Here is a 24,717-nt window from a genome sequence, read left to right as displayed (position 1 = left end):
CACATTTTAGGTTAGAGCTTCATTAACATGAAATTGTGCCTAATAAGTGCTAAAGTTTCCATGCACCAACAGTGTGTAAGATTTATTGTCCATACCACACCAACCTTTTGGTAACTTTGCCTATGTACATGGGGCGAGAGACATTAAAACATTAAACGACCAACAAGCTAGTGTAGTAAATACAACAGCTCCATGAAATGTCCTACCAGGTAGTGGATGACAGCACTTTTAACAGCTGTGATGTATGGACTCTAGTGCTGAGGGGACAAGACCCATTTAGCCTCTGTCATTTTTCATGACAAACACTTATGGTAGTGATGGGCTGTAAATCCATCTGTACGCTGAGGTGAAATGATGCACAATGGCTCCATGAGACAACCCCCTCCCTCCTTTTAGATACTAACCATTTTTTCAGATCTTTTTTATTTCTTGACATACAACATTTATGCTCGTCTTAGGTGAATGGTACCATTAAATATTTGCTGTAACCAGATACATTTGACATATGAGGTCTTACCCAAAATCTTGCTTATGTTGGAATTGTGCATGTCAGGGAAGGCCTGGAGGATCTTCCGCCGTTCATCCTTGGCCCACACCATGAAGGCATTCATCGGTCTTTTAATGTGGGGCTCATTGTTGTTCCTTCCTCTGGATTCCCTGAAGACTCGTGCCTCAGTAGAGCCAGTGCCTCCTGTTGGCCAACAATAATAGGGTTGGGGTTTATCTGCTGAGCCATTGACTTCCTTGGACCCTGGAATAGCCAGAGCAGGAACAAGGAGAGAGCGAGGCAAGACATTGATTAAATGACGAGCCGTGTTCAATCTCTCCTTCATCTACTTGGTGTCATTGCTATCATTGTCAGGAAGATGGTTTTATGAGGGCCTCATAAAAAGAGCAGAATTTCTTCTTGAGTAAGAAACCCTGACTTGCTAGTTTATATATAAGTTTATAGGAAAACACTGCTTTTTGACTGAAGATACTAAAAACCCACCACTACATTTTGTTTTAGAGACAGAAATATATTACAATGTCAGAAGGCAGGATTTAGTACTAAATGAGCTAGATTATAATTCTTGTCATGTCATCATATTTTGCTAGAAAAGAACCACCATATTTTCCAGACTATAAGTTGCACCAGACTATAGGTCGCATTTAGCCAAAACAGCCTTGTTGTCCAGAAAAAAAACATATAAGATGCTTCAGTGTATAAGTCGCATTTCTAATTATACTAATTTTAGTCTAAATTAGCCTATGAAGAATGTAGGCCAGGCATAACAACAAGCAAATGTGCATTACAATATTTATTCATCCATGACAGCTAACATTAAACTCCGCCAACCTTTTTCGGTTTGACTGAATGCCGAGGCTCACTCCAAACCTTTCAGCTTCATACCTTATTACCTGCACTTTGAAGTCTGTAGTATAGTGATTTCTTTTGAGTGGCATTTTCACTTGTGTTAGACTAGGAGTCACACACAAGGGTCATCTTTTTTCTTTATATACAGTATAAACCATACTGTCCTTTTGTCTTTATGCTGATGATACTGTTTTATATGCTGCTGGCTCTTCTCTTCACTTTGATACAGGGGTCAAAATAGTTTTTTTTTTTTGATATATAAACAAATCTTGCTTCTCTTTTGCTACTTGTAAGACTTTTTGCAAAATACCATTATCTGCTGGTGATTTCAGTAATATTGTGTATGTGCGTGTGCTATTGACTCTGTGCTTTTCATAATATAAAACTGTGAATTTCCAGTGTCTGTGCATATTTAAACTGTATGTTTATTCTTGATACAGTTCTCTCTTGGAAAAGAAATGGCAGTTCATACTCTGACAAATCTTAATAAAGCCGTCCAGAGTAGATTTTTAACACATATAAGCACAAATAAATTCAAGCATGTCATTTCTCTCCTTTACTTTCTCTCTCTTCTAATTTCTCAGTTTCTCTCACTCCTTCAGGCACGCACACAAACAAACAAACCAGGCACACATTTGCAATGAGAGAGTGTGCCGATTCTCCAAGTGCTGTTTCTCAATCAGGGCATTCACAATCAGCATAAGAGAGTTTCTCTCAGTATTAAACTGTACATCAGACTGATAATGATTTCTGTTTGCATGCGCATTTGCTTCCTTTTATATGTAAGATGTGAAAGAATTAAATAAAAGCGGTATGAATATTTAAACAAAAACATGTTGATAAACAAGGCTTGAAAAATAAGACAAAAAAAGCCTTCCATATGCTACGATACATCTTTAATGATCTCAAATCTGGAAAAGAAAGCTTGGGATGACTCATGCATATTTCATTATCCACATGTGAAGCCTTCTCATTAGACCGTTCCACTCGCAGCATTGGCACATGTTACCTGGGGTTTGATTTCTATTATTATTTCAGTTGATAAACAAAATCTATCTCTTAATGAGTAATGGAGGCCGTAATTTCAAATCCACAGAAACCTTACTCTGCTCTAATCACTGAAGACCCTCAAGAGTTTGAACGCCCCCACTTCAGAAAAATGTATCGTCTTGTCAAAACTAAGATAGGAAACAAGTACTGAATGTAGCACATGCAGCCACCCAACAAGCACATATAATAGAGATGGAGGTGTGATGGTTTATGCTTACAGAGAATATTTGAGGTCCAGCTGCCCAGGAAACCTGTTTCTCCCTGTGCAAAGGATCACAAATTGATTTTCACCAGCTCATATTTATGATCCACACAGGCTTGCCTTCATCGGGGAGGTTTGTGAAAATATATTTTTCACTTTGTGAGACTGCACTATTCTATTTCCTGTACTGAGAATTCATTTCTTACTATCACATCGTTCTGGTCATTGAAAGTTAAGAGTCGCAAAGACAAAACCTTTTTTTTTTTTTTGTTATTATCTCTAAAATTGAATTTAAAGTTAACATTTAGCTTGCAAATGTAATGTAATGTTACAGTACCTATCATATGTGTAACCATATGTAAAAGCTTTAGATTATCACAATCTTGTAATTTTTTTTTTTTTTAATTAAGTATGAGTTTCTTTAACAGAATGATATTTTCTCTTGAGACATTTTCTAATTTTCTTATTTCATATGAATCTTCATCTTCATCAAGATGCATTCAGGACAGAAACACTCAGAAACATTCATACATTTAATAGGTGCTTTTTGTCACTTTCAGAAACACTTTCTCAAACTCTGTCATGTCTTAGTTTGTCTTCCTGTTTACTTTTGTGTCCTGGAATGCTATAGGTTCTAAAGCTATCGTGAATTCAGAAATAATACACTACATTTGCTGCCACCAAACCCCACAGTACGTTAATTTCATTTAGCATGCACTCACTGTACAGGATGAATTGATTTCACTTTGTTTGGTTTTGACAACCATGTTTATTGTGCAATGAAATGTGGTGTGGCGGAGGGCTGACAGTATCCATCAACGCGGGGCAATCTGCTGACTGCCGAGGCCAGATGAAGGTATTCATTAGCTCAGGAGCGCAGCGCTCACTCAGACACGACAGCCAGTGTCTGCGCCCCGGGATCGCTTGCTGTGATTTACGATGCCACCCGTGCCATTACTCTATCACTGACACTGATTCAGCAATTTATATACTGGTGTGCATGCATATGGGCAGAGGTGAGCTTCTTAAGGGGAGGGGGACAAAACAACCGCCTGCCATCAGCTAGTGCCACATCCGTAGTTAGCCAGGAAACCAGCCACGTGACTTGGCTCATTGGAGGGAAGCCAGATGCGACATGGCACATCGAAAAGTGTTTGCGTTGATGATACAGAAAGCCGCTGAAATGAACAGCAGCAGTGTTACGTCATCGTCACCTGTACTACGGCAGGTGCTTTGGGCCTGTAGGTATAAAGAACAAAGTGATGAAGGTTTCAAGCTGACTCGGTCGTGAGACTGCCCAACAGCCTAACACAGAGTTTGACTTTTGACATGAACGAATATTAGTCTTCACTGTAATGTGTATCTCATTAGAGTACAACCACAATGCAGTGGGGGGCTACATTTAGCCTTCCATCCAACCTCCGGTAATACATATGCATTAATCAGAGGCATCCTGTGCAGTTCCCTAGTAACTGCAACATGCAGTTTATTGCAATATTCTTTCTGTGTTTTTACTGAAAATCATGCTCTGACATTTTGCAAATGAGCATTAACTATTTTTTTTCCATGAGGGGCAAGACATTTAGGAATCAGTTAGTTAGGTGTGTGATTGTGTAAATAAACACAGATGTTTAGCGGTGACAGGGGCAGGCCCCCTGGGTGGTAGCTGGGGAGGGAGCGAAACAGTGGGAGTGCTGCTTAATAGAATTTATTGTGATTCATGAGGCCCGCAGCTCAAGTGTGACAGAGTGATATGAGAATCCCCTTTTAATTTGTCTCTCCTGGAAACACTGCAGATGAGCAGCATGAATTACAGTATGAAAGAATGGTTGTGTGTGTGTCTGTGTGTGTGTGTGTGTACTGGGAGAAAAAAAATGAAGAAAGGAGAGCATTTAATGAGGAAGCAGAAAAAAAGAGAGAGAGGCCCAAAAGTCTATCACACCTGTGTGCTGCAGGCTCAGACTCGACAACGTACCAAGCCAGAGGGTAGCACTGCCCCAGCTGTCCCCTCTCCTCCCCCTTTTCTCCTCCTTACTCATCTTTGTTCTGTGGGCAGACACATAATGTCGCCCAGGAATCTGCTCAAGAGGATGAGCCTCAGTGAGCAAGCAACAATCACGCAAACCTGCCAAGCCCTCCCTGTTGGGATCAAATCTAGCGCCTCTGACTGAAGGCATTTAAAGCTGACAATAGAACCTCTCCCTCAGAGCAGGATCAGGCTAGATTAATGTGTATGGTTAGACAGGACACAGCACTCAGTTTCCCTGCTCTAGCCTGAATTCATAACATTTTAATTAAACCATTACAAATTACAAGCAATAAAAAAAACTATTATATATGTCAGTCAATTTTTTTTTCTTTCCCAAGCTATGATGATTTGAGTTTTCCGGAGTCTGCATATATGTTAGTGAGTGAGTGCACATACATGGGAACCTGGGAACAAACAAGCAACATGTTTCAACATGCAGGACATGGCTTTTATATTTGTCCGCTCTATCCTCTCTCTTTTGTATTAGGCCTAATACCAGCTTTGCACCCACAAACAAAACACACAACACAAACAAGCATTCTCTTTGCACCTCCATATATATATATATATATGTTGTAATTACAACATTTCTATATTTCTCATTTTACTCCATGAAGACACTGCTTGGCTGAAGCCTCATCTTTTCTCACTCTCTGGTTCATATTATCTCACTGGGCATTTACATTAATTGTGTTTCATGCCTCCAGAAATCTCTCAACAATTTCTTTCTATCCCTGCAGACCCTCATTGATAGAGTCACTCTATACTGATGTATGTGAAATAACAAAATGCTTGGCCGGGCTGAGGCCTTTGTGGTATTTGGTAATGTTTTCATCAGAGCTTAGGAAGACCTAATGATTTTGCGGTAAGCTCATGCATTTGGCTCGTGGCTTTGCAAAATTTTGGAAATGCTATCTTTTTCCATTCCTTTGCCACTTTTTTTTCCCCCCCAGTCTCAATCGTTAAAGACGTTGGTTGCTGCATGCTTTGCAAATATTAGCTTAAGCAACCTAAGGCTTTCTGTGAACTGCTGTGATGACAGAAGTCTGCTGTACACTGGGCCTGCTTAGTGTGCCTGCTCTGTTGTGGAAGGAAAGCTGCTACACACCAAGGGGCTTTCACACCCTATGTAAAAGTTGGGAGGTACACCCAGTAATTTTCCTTTGTAGGAGATGCCAAAGTATATGCAGTATTTTCTGAACCACTGAGGAGATGCGAATTAAAATACATACAAAATAATTTTCCTCTTTTTGTACCAAAACAGTCTCCAAAATAATAACATTTGCGACTGCAGTTATGAATTCCAACAGTAGAAACAGTAATGATTTGACAATTTGAGAGTTAAAAGATAACTAGATGACTTGATTCACACTGGGGTAAATGTAATTGTAGTAAACATTTTTAGTCTTCTTGGTGACACATAACCATTATATGGATAAGAAAGAAACAACTATTTTAATGTGATGCTAATATGTAGTATCTAATGTTGAAATATAGTATTATAACTGCAATAACTGTGATGTTTAAACTTCACAAAAAAAAACACACTTAAAATTTTGACTAATTTTAACATCTATGTTACCTTTGACGTGCAAATCACCAAATAAGTGTTTTCTAGGTTTTTGAAGAGAGTGTGAACAAGCTGTGATTACATACTGTATATTTCTATATATCAAGGTATGCCAAGCTAAGCCTGCATTGGTTCAAGGAAGAGAAAATTCTCACAACAAGGATTTCAAAGTAAACATGTTCTCAGAAGAGTAAACACTGTGGTTCAGATCATAAAACCCTGTTTCACATCATTCAACCCTATGTGTTTTCCTGTTGGTGAAGCTAAAGGAGACAGACAGATGTATTTGTGGTGTAAGAGAAGAAATGGTAGCTGTGTGTTTTGAGCTATGTGTACTGCCCTGGCTCTCAGCCATTTACCCCTGGGAAGAGGACCTCTTCTCTCCTCTAACCTTTGCTTGCTCCTAATCCATAGCCCACTGGGAACACTTGATGTGAGACGTCTGGTGCAAGCCTTTCCATCAGCCCTAAGCAGGACATAAAAGGACACAACTGCCCTGGTGGGCACACTGTTTCAGTCCTGACTCCACAGTAGCCACAGAGGGAAGGTTCCCACTGGGAGAATGAACACTGGAAGCACATCTGTCCAAGGAGTCAGACGGGTGGGATGGGATCTGCTGCTGTGGCTGACATGGGAAACATGTCAATGACTCCACTAAATGTACCTCTAATTCTCATCTTCAGGATAGGGTGTGATGTGAAACTAGACGTGATTTAAAAAAATAACATTTGCTTGGGAGTTGGTAAACATTTTATGGGAAGTATTTTTTTCATGTCTATGTGAACCAATTATAAAAGAGCATTTCTGTCTAAAACTGATGAGAAATGTGTCTGAGGTGCTATTTAAAGTTGTTGATGGATTACATTGTCCTGAGAAATATCTATCCTTCTGCCCTGAGTCTCTTTGAGGCATCAAAGCTGAGTCAGAACCATTTTCCCCTTTGCTCTGTCTCTGAAGTGCCATGGAAACTGCCACAAATATTTATATTGGACAAACACTGGTGCACTGAGGTGCTCTTTGCCCCTGTGTAGGAGCCAGTGCCACAAAGGGAGATGACGCTTTGTCACACTGGTGCAACCCATATTTACAAGCACAAGAGCAACAGGAGCCGGGCTTGTAAAAAAGCCAGCTTTGTCCTGAGGCACCCTTGTCCTCCACTCACCTACCTGTGAAAACCTCAGGGCCACGGCTCATTTCAAACGGCACATCTCACTTACATACGCACATGTTTCTGCACATACCCATACAAACCTCTCTGCCATCTAATGCTCAGACATGTGAAGTCGCAGCTTTTATCAGCTATCACAACTCCTTCTGCTTTCAAAGTATAAAATTAGTTTAGTGTGCATAGAGAGAATCCAATCAAATGTGAATGTTTTAGCACAGAATCCAGAGCAAGTTTATAGTGAAATCATTTGGACTTTGTGGAAGCAACAGAGAAACAGAAAAATTGCCTTACCATCTAGGTCCTCTGGTCTGGTGAGGTCAATAACTCTGTGGCCGATCTTTCCTTCCTCACTCAGCTTGCCAAGGTGGTGCCCAATGCTCTCAAAATGTGCCCTCTCCTACAGAGGAATATAAACAGTCAGGTACACGAAAAAGCACAAACAAACACTCTTTTACAGTGATAGAATTGTAAAAATAACCCCATCAGGAATCTGAAATTTTGAAAAGAAAAAAAATGTCTTTGATAAATGGAGGTTCTTTTGAAGAGCTGCTCTTTTGACATGAGCTAGATGTAGCTTTTTCCTCTCTCATCTCTCTATTCAGCAGCTGCTATAATGGATGACAGGAGGCAGAGAGACAGTGAGGGCCAGGGGTGCTGTAAATAGATTTACAGAAGGATACTTTGTGATCCCAAGCACACAATGGGGCTGTGGCCCTCTTTGCTGTGCTCAGATTTTCCTCTGTAATCTTCTCCTTACATCCTCTCTTCCAGTGTGCAGCGCCCAGAGCTCAGCGCCCATCATTTATTCAGAGTTCATGCTTTGGAGAACACACCGTGTTTTCCCGTTTGTCATGTCGCTTTGTGTTCAGATTAAACTTGGCATCATGTTGTACTTGACGCACAATGAAACCCTGTCATTCAGCTCTCCGTGACAATATTAAATGTCATGTCCGTGTGCATTTACAGAATAAAATAACAGCTTTCGGGGGGCCTCGAAATCATTGCTGCACATTACACTTAATGTATTATGCAAGGGTAGAGTGCCGACTGCTGCTGGCTCCATTGTTGAATGACCTACTTCCTCAGTGAATACACAGGGCAATAGCAAAAGGCTGTCTTCCGCTCTAAAGACTCAACTAGGAGATGGACACTTTGACTCTGCATGATACAAATAATCTCCCCCCTCCCCACCCTGCCCTCCCCCCCAGGTTTTGCCTGGATGACACTAAAAGCGGGCATGTTGTCACCATTCTGAAGAAAAGCATTTGTTTTACTCCCAGGGTGAGCGTTCAATCTCTGCCAAAGATGTACGGCCTCTGCTGACCTCTGCCTCTTCTTTTCTTAACATGCCTCTCACATGCAGTCTGCACAGATAGACTCTGCTCAGGTAGAGTCTCCATTCAATCCTAACAGCTCCACTGCCACACACACAACAACAACACCAACACACACGTTAATCTTTTAGCCCTTTTTTTGTAAAGCCCCTGCTGCTAATAGGAGAAGGTGCTAAAAAATAAAAAATTAAGCGGACTTAAACATTGTAAGTAACTTTTTTTTTTTTACAGCTGAATTTGATTTATGATGTTGTCTTTTCCTTACACAATCATGTTGGCAATAATAGTCATCAGTAGTTGCTGCACATTTTTAAAAAAATGATAAAATTAAGAAGTATGTGTAATGTAAATTATTTTTCTTTTGTACAACCTTTTTTCTTGATGGTTGATGAAGATGGTTCAAGTCCATTTGAGGCCTTTCACAGTACTTTGATTTTCTTTATTCTTTTATTTATTCAAGAACTATTCCTCAAAAGAAAGGACTATAAGAGAGACAGAAATAGCACTGCAATTTACCATCATACTTGAAGGAGCAGTCATTATTTATGGCCAGCTGAGTGATTCTGAAATACAATTAACCACTACCTGCTTATGGCCTGTGATTAGAGCCTGTCTATCTGACAGCCCTTTGCTTACTTAAGTGTTTTCTAATTATGACATGTGGTGGTCCCTGCTGGGCGAGAGGATGCTTTGTAAAGAGAAGATGGAGTATGGTTCTTCTGTTTGCGTCACATTATGTGTAAGGCAACACATGCATGAGCTTTCATGCACGCGCGCTCAGAGCCATATTCATCACCCAGCCACATTATTGCTCTTAATGAAAGAAGCTAGCAGCCCGATGACAAAGTGACTGATGTGTGATTAGCTGGATGGGCAATGGTGCTGCTTCAGATGCTTTTTGGACAGTCCACTAGGAAGAAACGGTTTTCATGGCTACTGTATGTCTGTAATAAAGTAGTCATCTCGTCCTTCTTCTGCGCTTCGTTGGTCCCTCCTGATCAATCAAGTCCTTTTATAAACTCATGATCATTAAGCATCATGTTGAGCTGAGAAGGGGAGAGAACAGGGGCCATCTATCAATGAATTTCATTAATAACCAGCTTAGTGTTGAACTTCTTTCTCCACTGCACAAAGTCATATGTTTAGTGAACATCAACACATTAGACAGCTGAATAAGACTCGTGTTTGAACATTCTTTGAGGTAGCTCCACTTCATTTACCTTAAAAAGGACCATGTAGATTTTTTTGTGATTATACAGAAAATGTATATTTACTTTATGAGACAGCATTTATCATTTACATACTATAATATAAAGGTGTAGTTAGAGTAAGTAATCCTCCCTTCCTTGTATTAGCTATGCTAATTATTATTGAACTATGTGTGCAATATGGTACTACAAATTTTCATAAAATTTTATATACTATGCTTAATATACTTATTGGTTATAAGTTTGGTAATTTATATCTGTGAATTAGAATTATAGTTGAAATCACAGCCATAAATTATCTGCACAGCATCAGGGTTTTGTTTTAAGGCTGGAAAATATTCAGTGAACTAATGCTTCTTTACTGCCCACGCATCAAGTGCTGTGATAAATTGATGGCACTTTTATTATTTTATAGTGTCATTAAATTTTTACTGATCACTCTGATACAGTGAGGTAGCAAAGGACATGTAGTATGTAAGGAAGCTGGCCTTTCTGGCAGGAAAAGAGAGGAGAATGAAAGGCAGGGAGCTCATCAGTATATGACTCATATAAAAAGTATTTATAATGTGTAGGAGATGATAGGACTGAACACAAAAAAAATTTACAGAAGTTTAATGCTGTTAAAAGGCCAAAAGAAAGACTACCAAAACAAAGTGGAATGGAAGAACAAATCAAGGATAATAAAAAGAGGGTAAAGACAAAGAGACAGGAAACAAAAGATGTAACAGTACACATTATTCTCCTCCTTCTCTGACCGCGACCGCTGGCAAGCAACCGGTCCCTCCCTCAAATGACTTCAGCATGCAGCTTTCTACCCCACAACTAAAATTATAGCAGTGCGCTCTGAGCTGTAGTGGAAAACTGCCACCCACAATAATCTGTGCAGTCTTTTGTGTTTAAAGTTTGGTAACAGATGCATTTTGTTCAGCTGCACATGGCTGCCCAGTGAAGTCATGAGCCTGTCCGGTGAGGCTGAGTCACTAAGGAAGGGAAAGTAGTAGAAAGAAGATAGATAGGACAGACTGTGGAACTTCTTGGGCGAGGGAACCCAAAAGAGCCCTTGTCAATGCTGTAAAGAGAGCTTTAATCTGGTCGGCCACAGAACATGTGCCGGAGGCCTGCTGCTCTGCCCACAGGGTGTATTCTGGGTAGAGGCGGGTGGTGAACGGCCCTGTGCATTGTGCCTATTCCTGCCCTATATTTAGACAACACACTGCCAATTCTGACACTCCTTCACCCTCTCCTTTGTAAATAGCTGCAGGCTATAGGCAAAGCCATATTGCCTGAGATTGTTAACATACAGATGAAAGAAAAATACACTCAGTAGTAAGGTAGACTGTGGTGCAGAACAGCATGTGTTGTTTTTGAGTTTGTTGTGGTGGTTGGGTCATGTTTTGGACATGAGAGGAAAATTCTTTTAATCTAGATAATTTCAAAGTTTTCATTGATGGACTACTTACCAAAACACAACAAATGCCATATCTGTGGTTTTGGTTGTGAAAATCCTGTCTATGCTGTTAGTTTCATGAAAGACCTCAGCCAAGGTGACGAGAGCCTAACTGTACCAGACAATAGTCATGACAGAGAGAGTCTCAAGTGTTAATACGTGATGAAAATGGGTGCCCATTTTACAAGTCTCTTTTTCAGGTCTAAAAACATCACTTATCATTTTGTTGAGTTCATTTTCATTCATCATTAAATACACAATTTTCACATTGTCACTGGTAGTAAATCATCAACTTTTTCTTCTAATTTGTGTTAAAACAAAACAATCTGACTCCATGTTGAAAAAGGAATAATATAAACAACATGGCACAGGCGCAGATTACGCTGGCATGTTTGCTTACGAAAACATTTTGACATTAGAATGAATATTTAAAGAGAAAACTGTTTAATGTCTTTCAGACAGCTGGCAGGTATGTTCCTTCCAGAAATTACCACTTGCCAACTTAAATTCATATAATAGTCTGGTTATTTTTGGCAATACAATATATACATACAGTATATATTCATATATATATATATACAGTAAATGACATGTTTAGCCCTTCAGTTGGGTTTTTACAGTAATGTGTTTCATGTTTCCCTCACATTGGAAAGTTTATGATAGCATATGCTTAACATTATCCTGATTGGAAACTTTAACTGGAACAGGACCCTAAACAGCCACTGATCTTCGATAATGTTCTGAACTGGATCTGGTTATATCACACACCTGGTACATGCTAAGTTGAAGGCCAGGGCTTTCTGACCACAATACAAGTGTGCCAAATGTCAGGTGTTACTGGCCCTCATAGAGGCCAGAGTCTTTTCTCAGACTAAACTCCCCTCAACAATCAACAAAAGAGTGCACTTTAAGCTACAGCTCCTCACAGCTCAGCACCTCATCTGTTTTGTATTTTTATTGTAACCAGTTGCAATGTTATTTATAACTCCGGAGCTCTCCAGTAGTTTTTGCTAGTTTTGAACCGTTTAAATGTTAAGTACATCCAGCCATGTGGTAAACCCACAGTTCCTTTCATGCAGGCTGTTGCTCTCTTTTTATCCAGAGTTCTCCCTTTGCTATAAGGCTAATGCAGGCAGCAGCAGAATCAACAGTAGCAGCCACAAAAGGTTGGCATCTGTTCTGCAGTAGACGTCCTCAGCATCACACAGAGCAGAGATGGCCAGCTATTCCAGTCCCATTTGTATAACAAGGGCATCACCTCATTTGTTTAAAACAGAGGGAAGAAAAGCCTTTAATTAAATTAAGAAGCTTAAACTACATAAAAAATGGTGAGCTGACTTCCTCTGGGCTTTATGCCAATTTGTTTATTTATTTTTATTTTTTTTTATTAGAAGGATATGTTATCATTATCCAGGATGAATTATGACTTGTAGAGAAAACAAGTCAAAACCAGTATAAATTAAGTGTAAATAAAAAAAAAAAAATTCATTACATCTAAACACTTCATTTCTGCCTACTACTTTGGGACCTTTAGATACTTTCGAATACATGATAAATATTTTTCAAATGTGTATTGTCAGTTAGATGTGCTGAAAATGTATGAAATATACAGTATAACCATGGCACATCAGTTGTGTTGACATCATGAAGCGAACGAAACGTAATTGGGAGGACGGAGCATTCATGCTCTCACACACTTGGGACTCCATCCTCCAGAGACCACAAGATGCCAGGGCACAGATCTGTCTATCAGAGTGGTCATGCCTACAAGAAATGCTGATAAAGACACGTCATGTCAACGTCGGGCAACACTTCTGAGGAAGACTGCCATGACATCTCGTACTTAAAGTCTAAAAAAAGAAATCTAAACAGTTATTCTGAAAAAGAAGATAGAATGAACTTGTTTGAGCGACATCATGTACTTTTACGGGTTTCCAGTCCTCAATGACCCAGAAGTGCTTTCTGGGTCCTCCTGATAATGTGAAGTAGGGTTGAAATCTCCTGCCTTATCAAAACCCTCCAGGTTGCTAAAAGCAGGCTAATAGGAACTGCAGCATTACCAGAACCCCTTTCACATATGGACAAAACCTCAAGACTTGCTGGACCCTGCAACAATACCATAGGCTACAAATGGTCCTTTTGTGGTCTATTCTTTTCCTTGTCCTTTGTTGTATGTGTCTTGCAGTGAGTGTGGCATCACAGGTCTCAGCCACTGGTCTTAGCCAGCATTTCTGAGCGACTGCAGCAAGCCAGAAATTCACCATGCAAAATGACAACTGTAGAAAATAATGGCGCTACCACTGCCAAATGACCCTACCAAGATGTGGTCTTGATGTCTTTCTGGGGAAGATGTGAAAAAAAGCAAAAAACCTGACCTGGGACAGGAGCCTGCAAACACATACACTTGCACAGGTACATAATATCCAGAGTCATACGTTATTTTTATACTTTTGGCAAATGTAAACAATTGGACAAAGCATTAATGCAAGCAATCTTCACAATAGCACTTGCTGGCTACAGCCAGTGTCTGGGAGCTGAGCATAATCTAATTTGGATGGGCAAACCCTTGTATGCCAAGGATTTACATTGCAGCCAAAACGCCTTGGTTTGCAATTTCCAAGACAGCAGTCGAAAAGGAGCAGAAAATTGCTTCCAGGGCTGCAGACCAGACAAGATTATATTCAAAGTCTTTGTGAGGGCTTTGCCTGAATAGAGCTCTGGCATCACATACACACATGCACATATGCATGTACATGTGTGCATGCACTCACACACACAGGAGGGAACAGTACAACCACTATAACCAATAGGTTAGAAGTCTGGATTTTGTAGAGCACCAGTGTAAGCTCCATTTGAATATTTACAGGCTGAGCTTTGGGATATGGGAAATGGACAATTGAAGTCATCAATACTGAGGAGAGGAGGTGTTGTGGGGCAGAAAAGGGCAGTTCAATAAGGTTAATACACTGGCCTTTCACCTTTTGATTCCAGTTAGGGACATGTCAGCAAAGGAATATATTTTATCTCACACAACCTCCAGGGTTCCACATATGCAACATCAATTGGAACTAAAGGAAAGGAAATGGATGCATCAGAATAGAAATCTGCCATACCTGACTAAACAGGTTTCAACAACAAGGCTTAGCCATTGCCTAAGGGCCAATACACTGCAGATTTGGGCCACATGACTGATCTGTCACTGGCTCAAAATCTAATAATACTTTGATCTCCTTTTCTCTTGGCCACTGGCTGACTTTCATCTATGTTGTGCTTTTTTAAACAGTCACATTGGACAGCACCTGAGTCAGATCTGTGCTAGTGTTATATAATATAAATGAAGGCTCAAAGTTTGAACTATGATGTGAAAACAGATTGTTTTGTCAATCACAGGCTCTCACACACTATCTTGTGTGTGTGCCGGCAATGGTAGATGGTAGATAGAAGAATAAACTTGGGTGCCTTTTGACTGATTTGACAAATCTGATTTGTATTACTAAGTAACCACATGTATTATATGAATACTTTTTAAAATTGTTTCTCCTTTCTATTATTTTTCAGAACAAAATGCTATTAAGGTTTAATAGTCAATAATAATAACAAACATTCCTTAAATTTGTCTAAAATGATGAGAAATTGTATTAACAAAACATACTTCATCTTTGGCCTTCCAGCCATATATTCTAATAGGTCATACAGTTCAAGTGGATGCAATTTATTTTATTGTATTTATTTATTTATTTTGCATTTTTACTTTTGTTCACTAAATAACAAAGCCTCCATAATTTTCCCATTTCAAGGTCATAAATGTTGCTGACAATATGGCAACATGACCGGGTTTGCATCTGAGTGAAAATATACAGAATCAGATGCTTAACATTTATTCACTTGTGACCCTGAAAAACAGCATGCCCGGTTATAGCTGCAGTGCATATTAGAAGGAGACAATATAAATGGTTTGAAATGGATTGAGATGTAGTGTATTTGACTGTAGGCACACTGGTGCCTTCCAGGTAAAAGCTTCTACTGAATGAGGAGGAGATGGTAAATAATGGAAGAAAGTAATTGCCCCTCTGCAGAAAATAATAGCTTTAGATTAATATTTCAAAACGGTAAATTGCAAGAGGTTTGTATAAGGTTTTATTGTACTATTGTAAAAACAGACAAATAAAAAGACAAGCAAGAAAACCCGCTGCTGTACAGCATGAATATATTTCCATGTCCTCGGGTTAAAGGCTGATTTAAACCATGTTCTCCTAGTTCACTAGCCAGGAAAAGAGAGAATGACAGACGCCGAAGTGATAAAGGTTAGGGAGGAATGCATTGTACTGTTCAGACACACTTTGTATGAAAAGATGAATTGATCCATCTGTAAGCAGCACTTAGACCCACTCCTATGCCCGGTCATTACAGTGGGATAAATCAATATTTAATATCCCCTTTTAACAGCCACACTGGATGATCTTAACCTCTCCTTAATCCCATTTATGTTACCTTTCCAGACTCATCTTCGTCTAAGCTCTCACTATGATAAACTTCCAAACAACAGACTGGGAGAGGAGCTATTAAAGATCACACCATATTTATGTCTGGTGAGACGCTTTCTTGAAATATTAATATTCTGAAACTGACCAAAGTGAAAGCTTTTATCTGGGGTATTCAAACCTTTCTAGTCCGTTGGCTTGTATCAGCAAAAGACTGTCTCTCCTTCTCTCTCTCTCTCTCATTTCACCGCTGAATTACAACCCACTGTTCTTTATTGCAGCTGAAGGATGAAGATGATGGGGCAATTCTTTTAGCTGACTTGATAAAGCGTTCCTCTAATATCACACCATTCTAATAGGACCAGTGTCACTGAAACTAAGAGGTGACAATATCTCACGATGATTTGCACGAGCCAGAGTCAAGCGTGAGCTCAGTTAAGGTGGCATTCAACAAGGCATAAGTGATGTTACAATGAAAACAGAGAGTTATTACCTGATTTCTTGATGCTTTCACTTACTGGTATTAGTAGGTCTTTGCAAGAAGCACACACACAAAAATGTATGTAGCAGGATCTCAATGACTTGAAATGAGGGGTTGTATCTATCCAACAATCACATTTTCCACATAAGTGTACCCTAATTATAATCTGGTATTTCATTTTTGTCTTGTCAATACCCTGATCCAACTAGTAAAGTCATTTCTTAAATAGTATTTCAGTTCATGGTCTTTTTGCCTCACACACTCTTTTTGTTTCTTAGTCCGTTTCTTAAAAACGCACCGTGTCTCCTCAGGTGACAAACATAGCCAAAGGCTAGATTGCGGGTGAGGACTGACTGACTAGTTCAAGCAGAATAAATAAAAAAAGAAAAAAGAAAAAATGGAGCATTCCTCTCCCCTTAGATGGTTTCTAGAGAAAACAAAACTACGTCCCATGAAACACAAAGCAGGTAGTAAAAGAAGGTGTTAAGCTCTACCTGCTAAGGATAATGCAGCTATAGGTGTGTGCTGCCTGTTGAAAATGGCTCTTTACATGCATTGTTCAGTTACCTTTTTCATGTCATTGTGGATTGGCTGCTTGGTTGACCACAGGCTCACCTTAGTTGGGAGGGTGGTAGGCCAGAAGGCAGCTGCAACTGAGAGACTAAGAAAGGCGGGCTTGCATACTCATGCTGAAAGCTTCATATACTATATTGTAACTCATCAAAGAAAGCCAAAACAGGGAAAACAAAGCTCACAGTTGTTTTTTGTACAAAATAACATCCCTGTTTGAGGGCTAAATTTAGGAGCAAATTGCAGCATGGTGAAGTTCTGTCAGCTATTTGTCGATGCATAAATGATATTATAGATTGTTTTATTATTGGAAAGATTTTTTGTTCTGTCAATAAGGAGTAAGTGCAGGAGAGTCTGTTCTCTCTGTGGGCTGCACCAATTTATTTGCTTCATTTCAGTAAGAGCATAGTTGATTGCCACCTGCATAGACAGTGATCTCTTCCAAATACCAAATTAGGGGGAAATCAAAATAGATATTCATTGACTGTTTTACATATACATTGACCTAGTTGAGGCTGTTGGTTGAAAGTGTCAGGTGCTGAAATATTAATGAGCATCGCTCCCAGTTCCTGTCTGCTCCTCACAGCCAACTGGCAACATGGCATCGAGCTGAAGAGAGGAGGACAGCTTTTTTCTCTCCTTGATTGACTCATCGATTGAAGATATTTTTAAAGGGAATCCCTGGGAGTGTGTGCTCCTGGTACAAAGCAGCCCCATCCCGTGTCAGGGGACGGAGAGGCCTGCAAGTCTGCTTTAATTGGGCAGAAACTTCAGAGTCTTCTTAACCCACACCGGGCACTGCCATGGCCTGTCATGGCCCTCACACCAGCATCAACAACGCATAACCCTCTAAACACTCACCCAAACATATTCATACTGATTTGAATAAACACACAAGTACACACAGAACTATGCCAGCTCTTATCAGTACGGCCACCCTGGACAGGGATTAAAGAAAATATTAGTTTTAAGAATTACTGCAAAATCAAAATCACCATGTTCCACTTTCTTTAATAGTTTCTTTCCTCTACTACTTGCAGGAAGAGCTGAACACTCTTTGTGGTCAACAACTTATTTTTTTGCCTTCGACAGAAAAAGAGTGGAATGGGTAAGACCTGACTGGGGGCTGAAACAGCGACAGACTAAGTGATAGTAGTTCTAACCTTGTCAGCTCTGCAGTTGTTGAGGCCCACTGAACTGAGAGCAGACAGCTTCGCCTCCATGCCCTGCTGGTGATGTTGCAGCTGCTCCCTCTGGATCTGCTCCCTCATTTTCCGAGCCTCCTGGATGGCCTTCATCACTGTGTCCTGATCCCCGAACAGTGCGGTAGAGTTTAGGCTGGACAGAATATCTGCCCATAGTGGAGATTGGACAGCATAATTAGTTTGCAGGAACACACCGTGGAAAAACATATTTCACACAAGATGTGGATTGTGCCGTTTATTTGAGATATTTTGTGCCCAAACCTGGATGTAAATGCGTTTGTATGAGGGGCTCTTTATTTTTGAAGTGGATACACGCCGAGGTCTTACCCAGAGATGAGCCCCTGCCCAGGCCGCCTCCTAGTGGGCTGGGGATACCGCCCTTGCTGACAAGACTGTTAGGGCTGCTTTTACTGCCAGGGAACAGGTTTTGTGTCGGGGATGTGGGAGATTTGACCAGTTCTGTCGTCTTTGGCCGAGCAGACAGGTTGAGCGGCTGTGTTCCTTCCTCCTACGGCATCACAGATAGGAGTATGAGAGAAGACAGATATGAATATGGGGTCTTCCCCCCTCCTTTTTTGGACAAGCACTGGATTCCCAGGCAGTGCAGTTCTCCTCTGTTCCTAGTTAATTATAGGATCCCTATCCTGACCCACACCTCCTCCCTGATTCTTCCCTCTCTGCTTTTTTTTTCCCCTTTCCTCTTCACTCCTCATCCATCCTTCCTTCCTTAGGAGCTGTGCCACTGCGATCTTCCTCACAGTTGCCCAGTGCCTTTGTTCACACTAATTAAAGCAGATTCTGTCTCTCTGTACATCTTCATCTGTTCTCCCTCTCCTCCCTGCTCTCTGTGTCTGCACTCTGGTTCGAAGAATAAATAATGACCAGATAACGGCGGTGCCAGTGATCAAAGACAGCTGTTCCATTCATCAGATGTCGACTTACATTATCTACTTCATTAACTTGTTTTCTAATTTCATTCCTCATTTGTGCATACTTGGTTTTATCATATGCTTTGATATGCCTATTCCTAAAAAATATGATTAAAAAAAAATAAACTCAATAGTGTAGTTCTGAGAGGAGGTCAGAGAAGGATGCATGTGTTTGGTGTTGTTTCTGCCAGGCTGGTTGCAGCCTTTAGAGCAGTGGCCGATGTGAAATGAAGAGCACTATTCTCCAAGGTGCCATCCTCAGCAGTTTGTCTATGTTTTATCTGTGGCTACCTGCAGATAAATTATGTGAGGCACATGACAGGCATTTCACAGCTCAGTCCTTTATTTAGGATGGTTTTAAAATCAAGCTCTCCAGAGTAAGATAAACAAAACATTAAAAAAGTGACATTATGTAACCTATATAAGTAACTACTGTCTGTGACAACAGTAGTGATTTGAAAAAGATTAATGTAAATAGACTAGTTTCTTTTTTCCTTAAATCAAAATAAAGTATAATAAATTCGTAATTTCATAATAAATCACCTTAAATATAAAGAAATTTCAAGATGATGGACTCAGTCTCTTACGCTTACCACAAAATCAATATGCACAATAATATAGCATGACAAAAAATAATATTAGAAGAAAGCTCTAACATTTGCATCCCAGCAGAGAAATGTCACTTTACACAGTATAAATCGCCCTTGCAGTCTTTTAAAGCAGGTTAGGGCTTATGCTGTCGTTAACACTATTTTTCAAAGCCCAAGTGTCTCCTTGTCTAAACATATGGCTCAAACATAGACTACCCTAAGGCCTTGTTATTGCTGTGCCAATAACAGTTTGTCATGCAGTGAAGCTGAGAGCAGACAAACAAAACTAAAGGCAATCTGATTCCACGAGACTGTGGATACAGATGGCAGGATGCCAGTGTATGTTTGCTTTCCAGTTATATATGATTTTATTTAAATATTTTCTAATGTTGTAATATTTAGACTAGAATCAGTGTTGTATTAGTAGTGGGATAATTGGCATATGTCTCGCTTGATGAATAAAGAAATTTAATGAAATTACAGTGTTCAGTTTGATGGTAGACTCGATGGAAATCCCAGGAGGCAGGAGACCTGAAGGACCATGTATGTGTGTGTCTCTGTGTGTCTGTTTCAGTCTCTGTGTCTGTGAAGAGAAAGCCAGGGTTCCTTCCTACCATTTCAAGACATGATTTATGGTCTTTCTCTATTGTGACATTATTAAGCTGAACTACTCCAAATGGGCATATGTTTCTGATTATGGCCTTAGTGAGTGGGGATGATGGTCTTTCCTCTGCATGGAGGTCTAGTGGAGTCATGCCATACAGCAGCAGAAAACACACATCTGCATTTTGTTTGTTTACAAGGGAAAAATGTCATCAATCATACTTTTTGCTTCACTTTTTTCTGCATCTGTATAGCACTGTCGTAATAGGTTTATTCCATTTCATTTACCAAAAAAGAAGAAAAAACATTTTTATTGTGAAAAATTAGAAACCATGTGTTCCACAAATTGCTGGATTTGAGCTGTGATAGCCATAGCAACCATGTCCACAGAGTTCTGGTAAAAAGAGAGAGGGCCTTGTTAAAGCCCCACAGATTGATGGCCTGTTAGAGGTCGGGCTCAACACTGACAGACTGTAAGATTTAAGTAGCAAACAGTATGGATGCTAGATTACTTAGAAAACACATACTACTCTAGGCTAGGTCAAGTACCACTCAAGGCCTTTGCTGGTGAGTATGCAGGTTGAAGGAGTACCTTGACTTGAGTGATAGGGCTGGAGGAACTCTTGTCATTCTTCAGAGATGAGGGAGAGATGGGCCCACTAGCATTGAGAGGCTGGGGGAGTGGAGGCATCTTGGCTCCAGGAGAGACCTGCATGCTGGCAAGCTGGGCGGCATACAGTTGCTGTAGGGAGGTGGAGAAACCCGCAAGGCGTTAACATCCAAATCCAGCAAACATTCAAAGTTTTATATTCTGTCTTTTCCTCTCCCTATAACTCTCTCTGCTTCTGTGTCTGCCTTCATCTCCCCCTCTCACTCTTTTACGTCTTTCCTCTCTTTCCATGAGGCTGGCAGAGAACCTCCATCAAAGGTCTTAACTGTATTTCAAAGGCTGAACCCAGAGAGAGACAGCAGTCTTAAAAACCACACAGAGATGGCTTGCATTCAAAATACTTGGAGCCCCTATTTTCCACTCATCACAGAGAAAAGTTTGCCGACTGGATGCAAGTGTGTTAGCGAAGATCTCTCATTTCTCTAGATCTACACAGCTTCTTATTGAAGTTTCTGGCCTGTCATTTGTCTCCACACCACCATGTGAGACGGTCCCATTCCACAATGTTAGAAACCAAACCTCAGTTGGATTTCCATCACAGAGCATGTTAAACACAAGCATTATTAAGGCTTAGAAACCTGCACAAAGAACACTGATGTAATGATCGTTATTTTCCTTGGCATTAAATCAGTAAGATGTCCAACTGTTGGTGACATTACCACACAAGAGAGTGGTTCAAATAACTGGCGAAGCACTCAGTAACAGTTATGCCTTTAACAGGGTTAAACTCTGAAAGCTCAATTTACATTTCCACCACTGGGCTGATTATGCGGCATATACTAGAAAGTGTGGTTAAAGACATTGAGATATGGGGGTTTGGAAGTTTTTTGTTTTTTTTTTTTTCAAATCTGGGGAGCCACAGGCAGCTAATTTTTGACATAGTAATTCATCCTTCATCCTGGATAAAGTTTCAGTTTAAGTTGCAGTTTAACTCTCACATTAAGTTGCATTCCTGTTTTAATATAATTAAAACCTGAAAAAAATAATACCAGACAGACTTAAAAATGATTTTTGTGCTTGTTTTTCTTTGCCTACACTCCCGCACTGCAGAGACTTTTTTCAGCCCCAGGTCTGTATTGATTGGTCTCCAGGTAAGTGATGAAATTGCCCTTTGTCTCCTGCTGAAAATTGGCAGGGGTCTGCCAAATAGAGCTACCGTCTGGAAAAAAAAAAAAGTATGGTACAGAACGTAGCCTTAGACCTTACTTCATCAGAGAGATAGAACCCCTTAACTCCCATCACTGGCCTGCTCTTCTCAGACTAGGTAAACCCTATGGTTTGTTGTGTTATTCAGTCAGATGGTGCTGTCAGGGAGAATCTAATTTGTCTTCCTCTGGCCAATCAGCAAGCCTCGTCTCATTTCCTGGTTCAAGCGACCGCATACAGACCGTATTTGTGTGGGGAAAAATTGTCCTGTCCCCACTGGCCTCACCTTTGACAGTGTAGAAGCAGACTAAAGCCAAACAGAGCACTTTATGTCCACGCACATATCTTCAGATATAAACACATATGTGCTGCTGTAAGAAACTTTATCACTGCCATATAAGCGTCAGTACAAAAGGTTCATTCTTAGAAGGGACCTGGGGATAACAACAGCACATGGGTAGCGGAAATGACAGACTGATTATGTTCCCACAATGATAGCACTGCCCCCACCTCCCTTACAAATAGCCTTTTGTCTCCAACAGGAATGGACACAGCAGCGGACCCAACTCTATTTTCTTCTCATCTGAGCTTGACTTAAGTTAATGCCAGTGGTAAAGGCACTCTGTGTGATGGAGAGAAAAACAGTGACAGAGAAAGACAGAGAGGAGATACTCCATTCACTGCCTGACACCCTATCCAACATGCAAGTGGAGGAGTGCAAGCTAAGTCTGTTGGACAGATGTTTGCTAACAGTCCTGTCAACGGGCATGTCCCTAACCTTAAGGGGTAAGAACTTTATTGTCCCGGAAAAGAGCATAATTAGACTTTGCCTCAAATCAGATGCAGTCAGGATTCCCCCTTTTCAGCACTGATTACCAGGTCAGTGCCATGGGGTGAGGAGCAGTGATTACCCTTGTAACCAGGAACAGTCTGCCTCCAAGAACCAAAGTAAAATAAATACAATGGTAGGAAAAGATAGATGAAAGTTGAGTTAACCTGTCATGCACTTCTCAAGTCCAGCAAAGAAATATGTCAGTATTCACTGCTTGTAGTCTTTTGTTTTTAATCATTTGCCTTAGCATCATGGTACAGCTAGCAAAATTGTTTGACACCCCAAAAATTAGAAATCTCAAAACAATCTCATGAAACATTACAGGAAGTTGTCAGTAGGAGAAGCATTTTGGTTCAAAGGCTGAAGGATGCTGCATCCTGCCAAGGCTGGTCTCCCTATGCAGAACACATCTGGCTGCTTCCCCCAGTTGACACTCACATCTAATAGTCCCTTCTTCATATCTGCCTGCCAGGTGGGGGCAGCAAAAGGTTCATGGTAATGAGGGTCAAGCTGAAAGTCAATGCTCCAGCTCTGGGGTATTGGAGGAGTAGGTGAAAACCTGAATGGAGCTCGGGACCGTTCTGTCTGCATTATCTTTCCTTTTCCCCTCTGCACTATTATGACTAGTTGTTTTTGCTTTATTTGAAAGATGTGTTCTGGTGCAGAACACATGAAAAGCCTTAAAGCAGCTCGCTACAATACAGCTTGTGTGGTGGTAGAAAAAAGAGCTAATGAGATTTCAGGTGGGTGTCAACAGAAATCTGGAAAAGCAAACGCACGTTTTTGTATATTATATGGGTTCTTGCTTGAAGGAACAAATTCATATCATTATTCTCTCCACATGTATGGCCAATAAACAACTGTACTATTTGTAAGATAGAAGTAACATATATAAATTAGGAGCCATATAGCATCTAAGGTCTTTCTTCTGACCCTTTCATTCCCTGTATCCCAGTAGAGCAGAACAGATCTCAGCAAGCATGGATTCAAAGTGAGTGCAGCATGCCCAAGGTCAGCCTGTTAGCCTCTGGTAATTAAAAACAAGCCCTCTGGAGGCAACAGAGGTTGAACGGGGAGGTTCACTTTTCTGCCTGTGACATTAAATTGAGATTACACACACTGTTGATGTTAGACATCTCAGAAGTATATGCAATTAAGTCAGGCAGCCTCTGTTATAAAATTGCAAAGCTGATACTATGTATCAGTACACAGCACAATCTATTATGAGAAAAGTGTTAATTCTCACTTCCATCTATAGTTTTTCCCTTCTGCAACCACTGGGCCACTGTAGAAAAACAAATCGGCATTTTGTTTTTCACAGTCATAATATGTGCTGGGAAATATAGTGGCAGATATTTGTCCTATTTCTTTCTCTTAATTACATATCTCTTTGTGTGTGAGTTTGTCTGTCTGTCAGTGTCTCATTCACCTTTGCTTGGCCTGGGCGCTGAGCACTGGGCTGGATATGAGGGCATTAAATGTGCTTCAGTGCACCACACCATTTAAAAGGCAGCACAGCGCCAGCCCTGTTTGCCACAAGGCTTGTACAGGCTCATTGCCCAGGGCGACCAGGCAAGCTGACCCAGGATAGGCCCAGATGTCAGGAATGGAGGAAGGCGTCCTGGTGCACTGTGCCGATGCTTTCCAGTATGGCCCAACATCTGTCTCATCTGCTGGCACCCAACCTGCTCTGCACAAAAACCCCTCCTGCCTCCTCTTGCATTTCTCGTTTTCTCTAGCTTACAGATACTGTATTCATATATACGTTAACTCCTTCTCTATCAGTTTCTCTTTCTGGCATGTACACACACTCAAACAAAGCCCATCTTGTGTGTGCGTGTGTGT

At 40.5% G+C, this 24,717-nt stretch overlaps 1 protein-coding gene across 9 annotated transcripts in view; it reads right to left on the bottom strand.

The window, feature by feature from the left end:
• The window catches only part of sox6 (SRY-box transcription factor 6), a 133,126-nt gene that overhangs the window by 6,505 nt on the left and 101,904 nt on the right, over window positions 1–24,717 (bottom strand). For 7 of the 9 annotated variants that reach the window (XM_026320084.1, XM_026320090.1, XM_026320083.1 and 4 more), the window contains 5 exons: window positions 20,817–20,966; window positions 18,430–18,610; window positions 18,061–18,248; window positions 7,668–7,773; window positions 518–751 (listed from right to left, as the gene is read on the bottom strand). In XM_026320084.1, the coding sequence (XP_026175869.1) occupies window positions 518–751; window positions 7,668–7,773; window positions 18,061–18,248; window positions 18,430–18,610; window positions 20,817–20,966 (859 nt within the window). The remainder of the gene's footprint in view (window positions 1–517; window positions 752–7,667; window positions 7,774–18,060; window positions 18,249–18,429; window positions 18,611–20,816; window positions 20,967–24,717) is intronic. The other 2 variants (XM_026320091.1, XM_026320092.1) reach the window with 1 other exon arrangement.

Source organism: Mastacembelus armatus, chromosome 3 (assembly GCF_900324485.2).
Source record: "Mastacembelus armatus chromosome 3, fMasArm1.2, whole genome shotgun sequence".
In the NCBI taxonomy this organism is placed as follows: domain Eukaryota; kingdom Metazoa; phylum Chordata; class Actinopteri; order Synbranchiformes; family Mastacembelidae; genus Mastacembelus; species Mastacembelus armatus.
The sequence above is the reverse complement of the archived record's forward strand: the minus strand, read 5'-3'. Positions and strand labels throughout refer to the sequence as shown.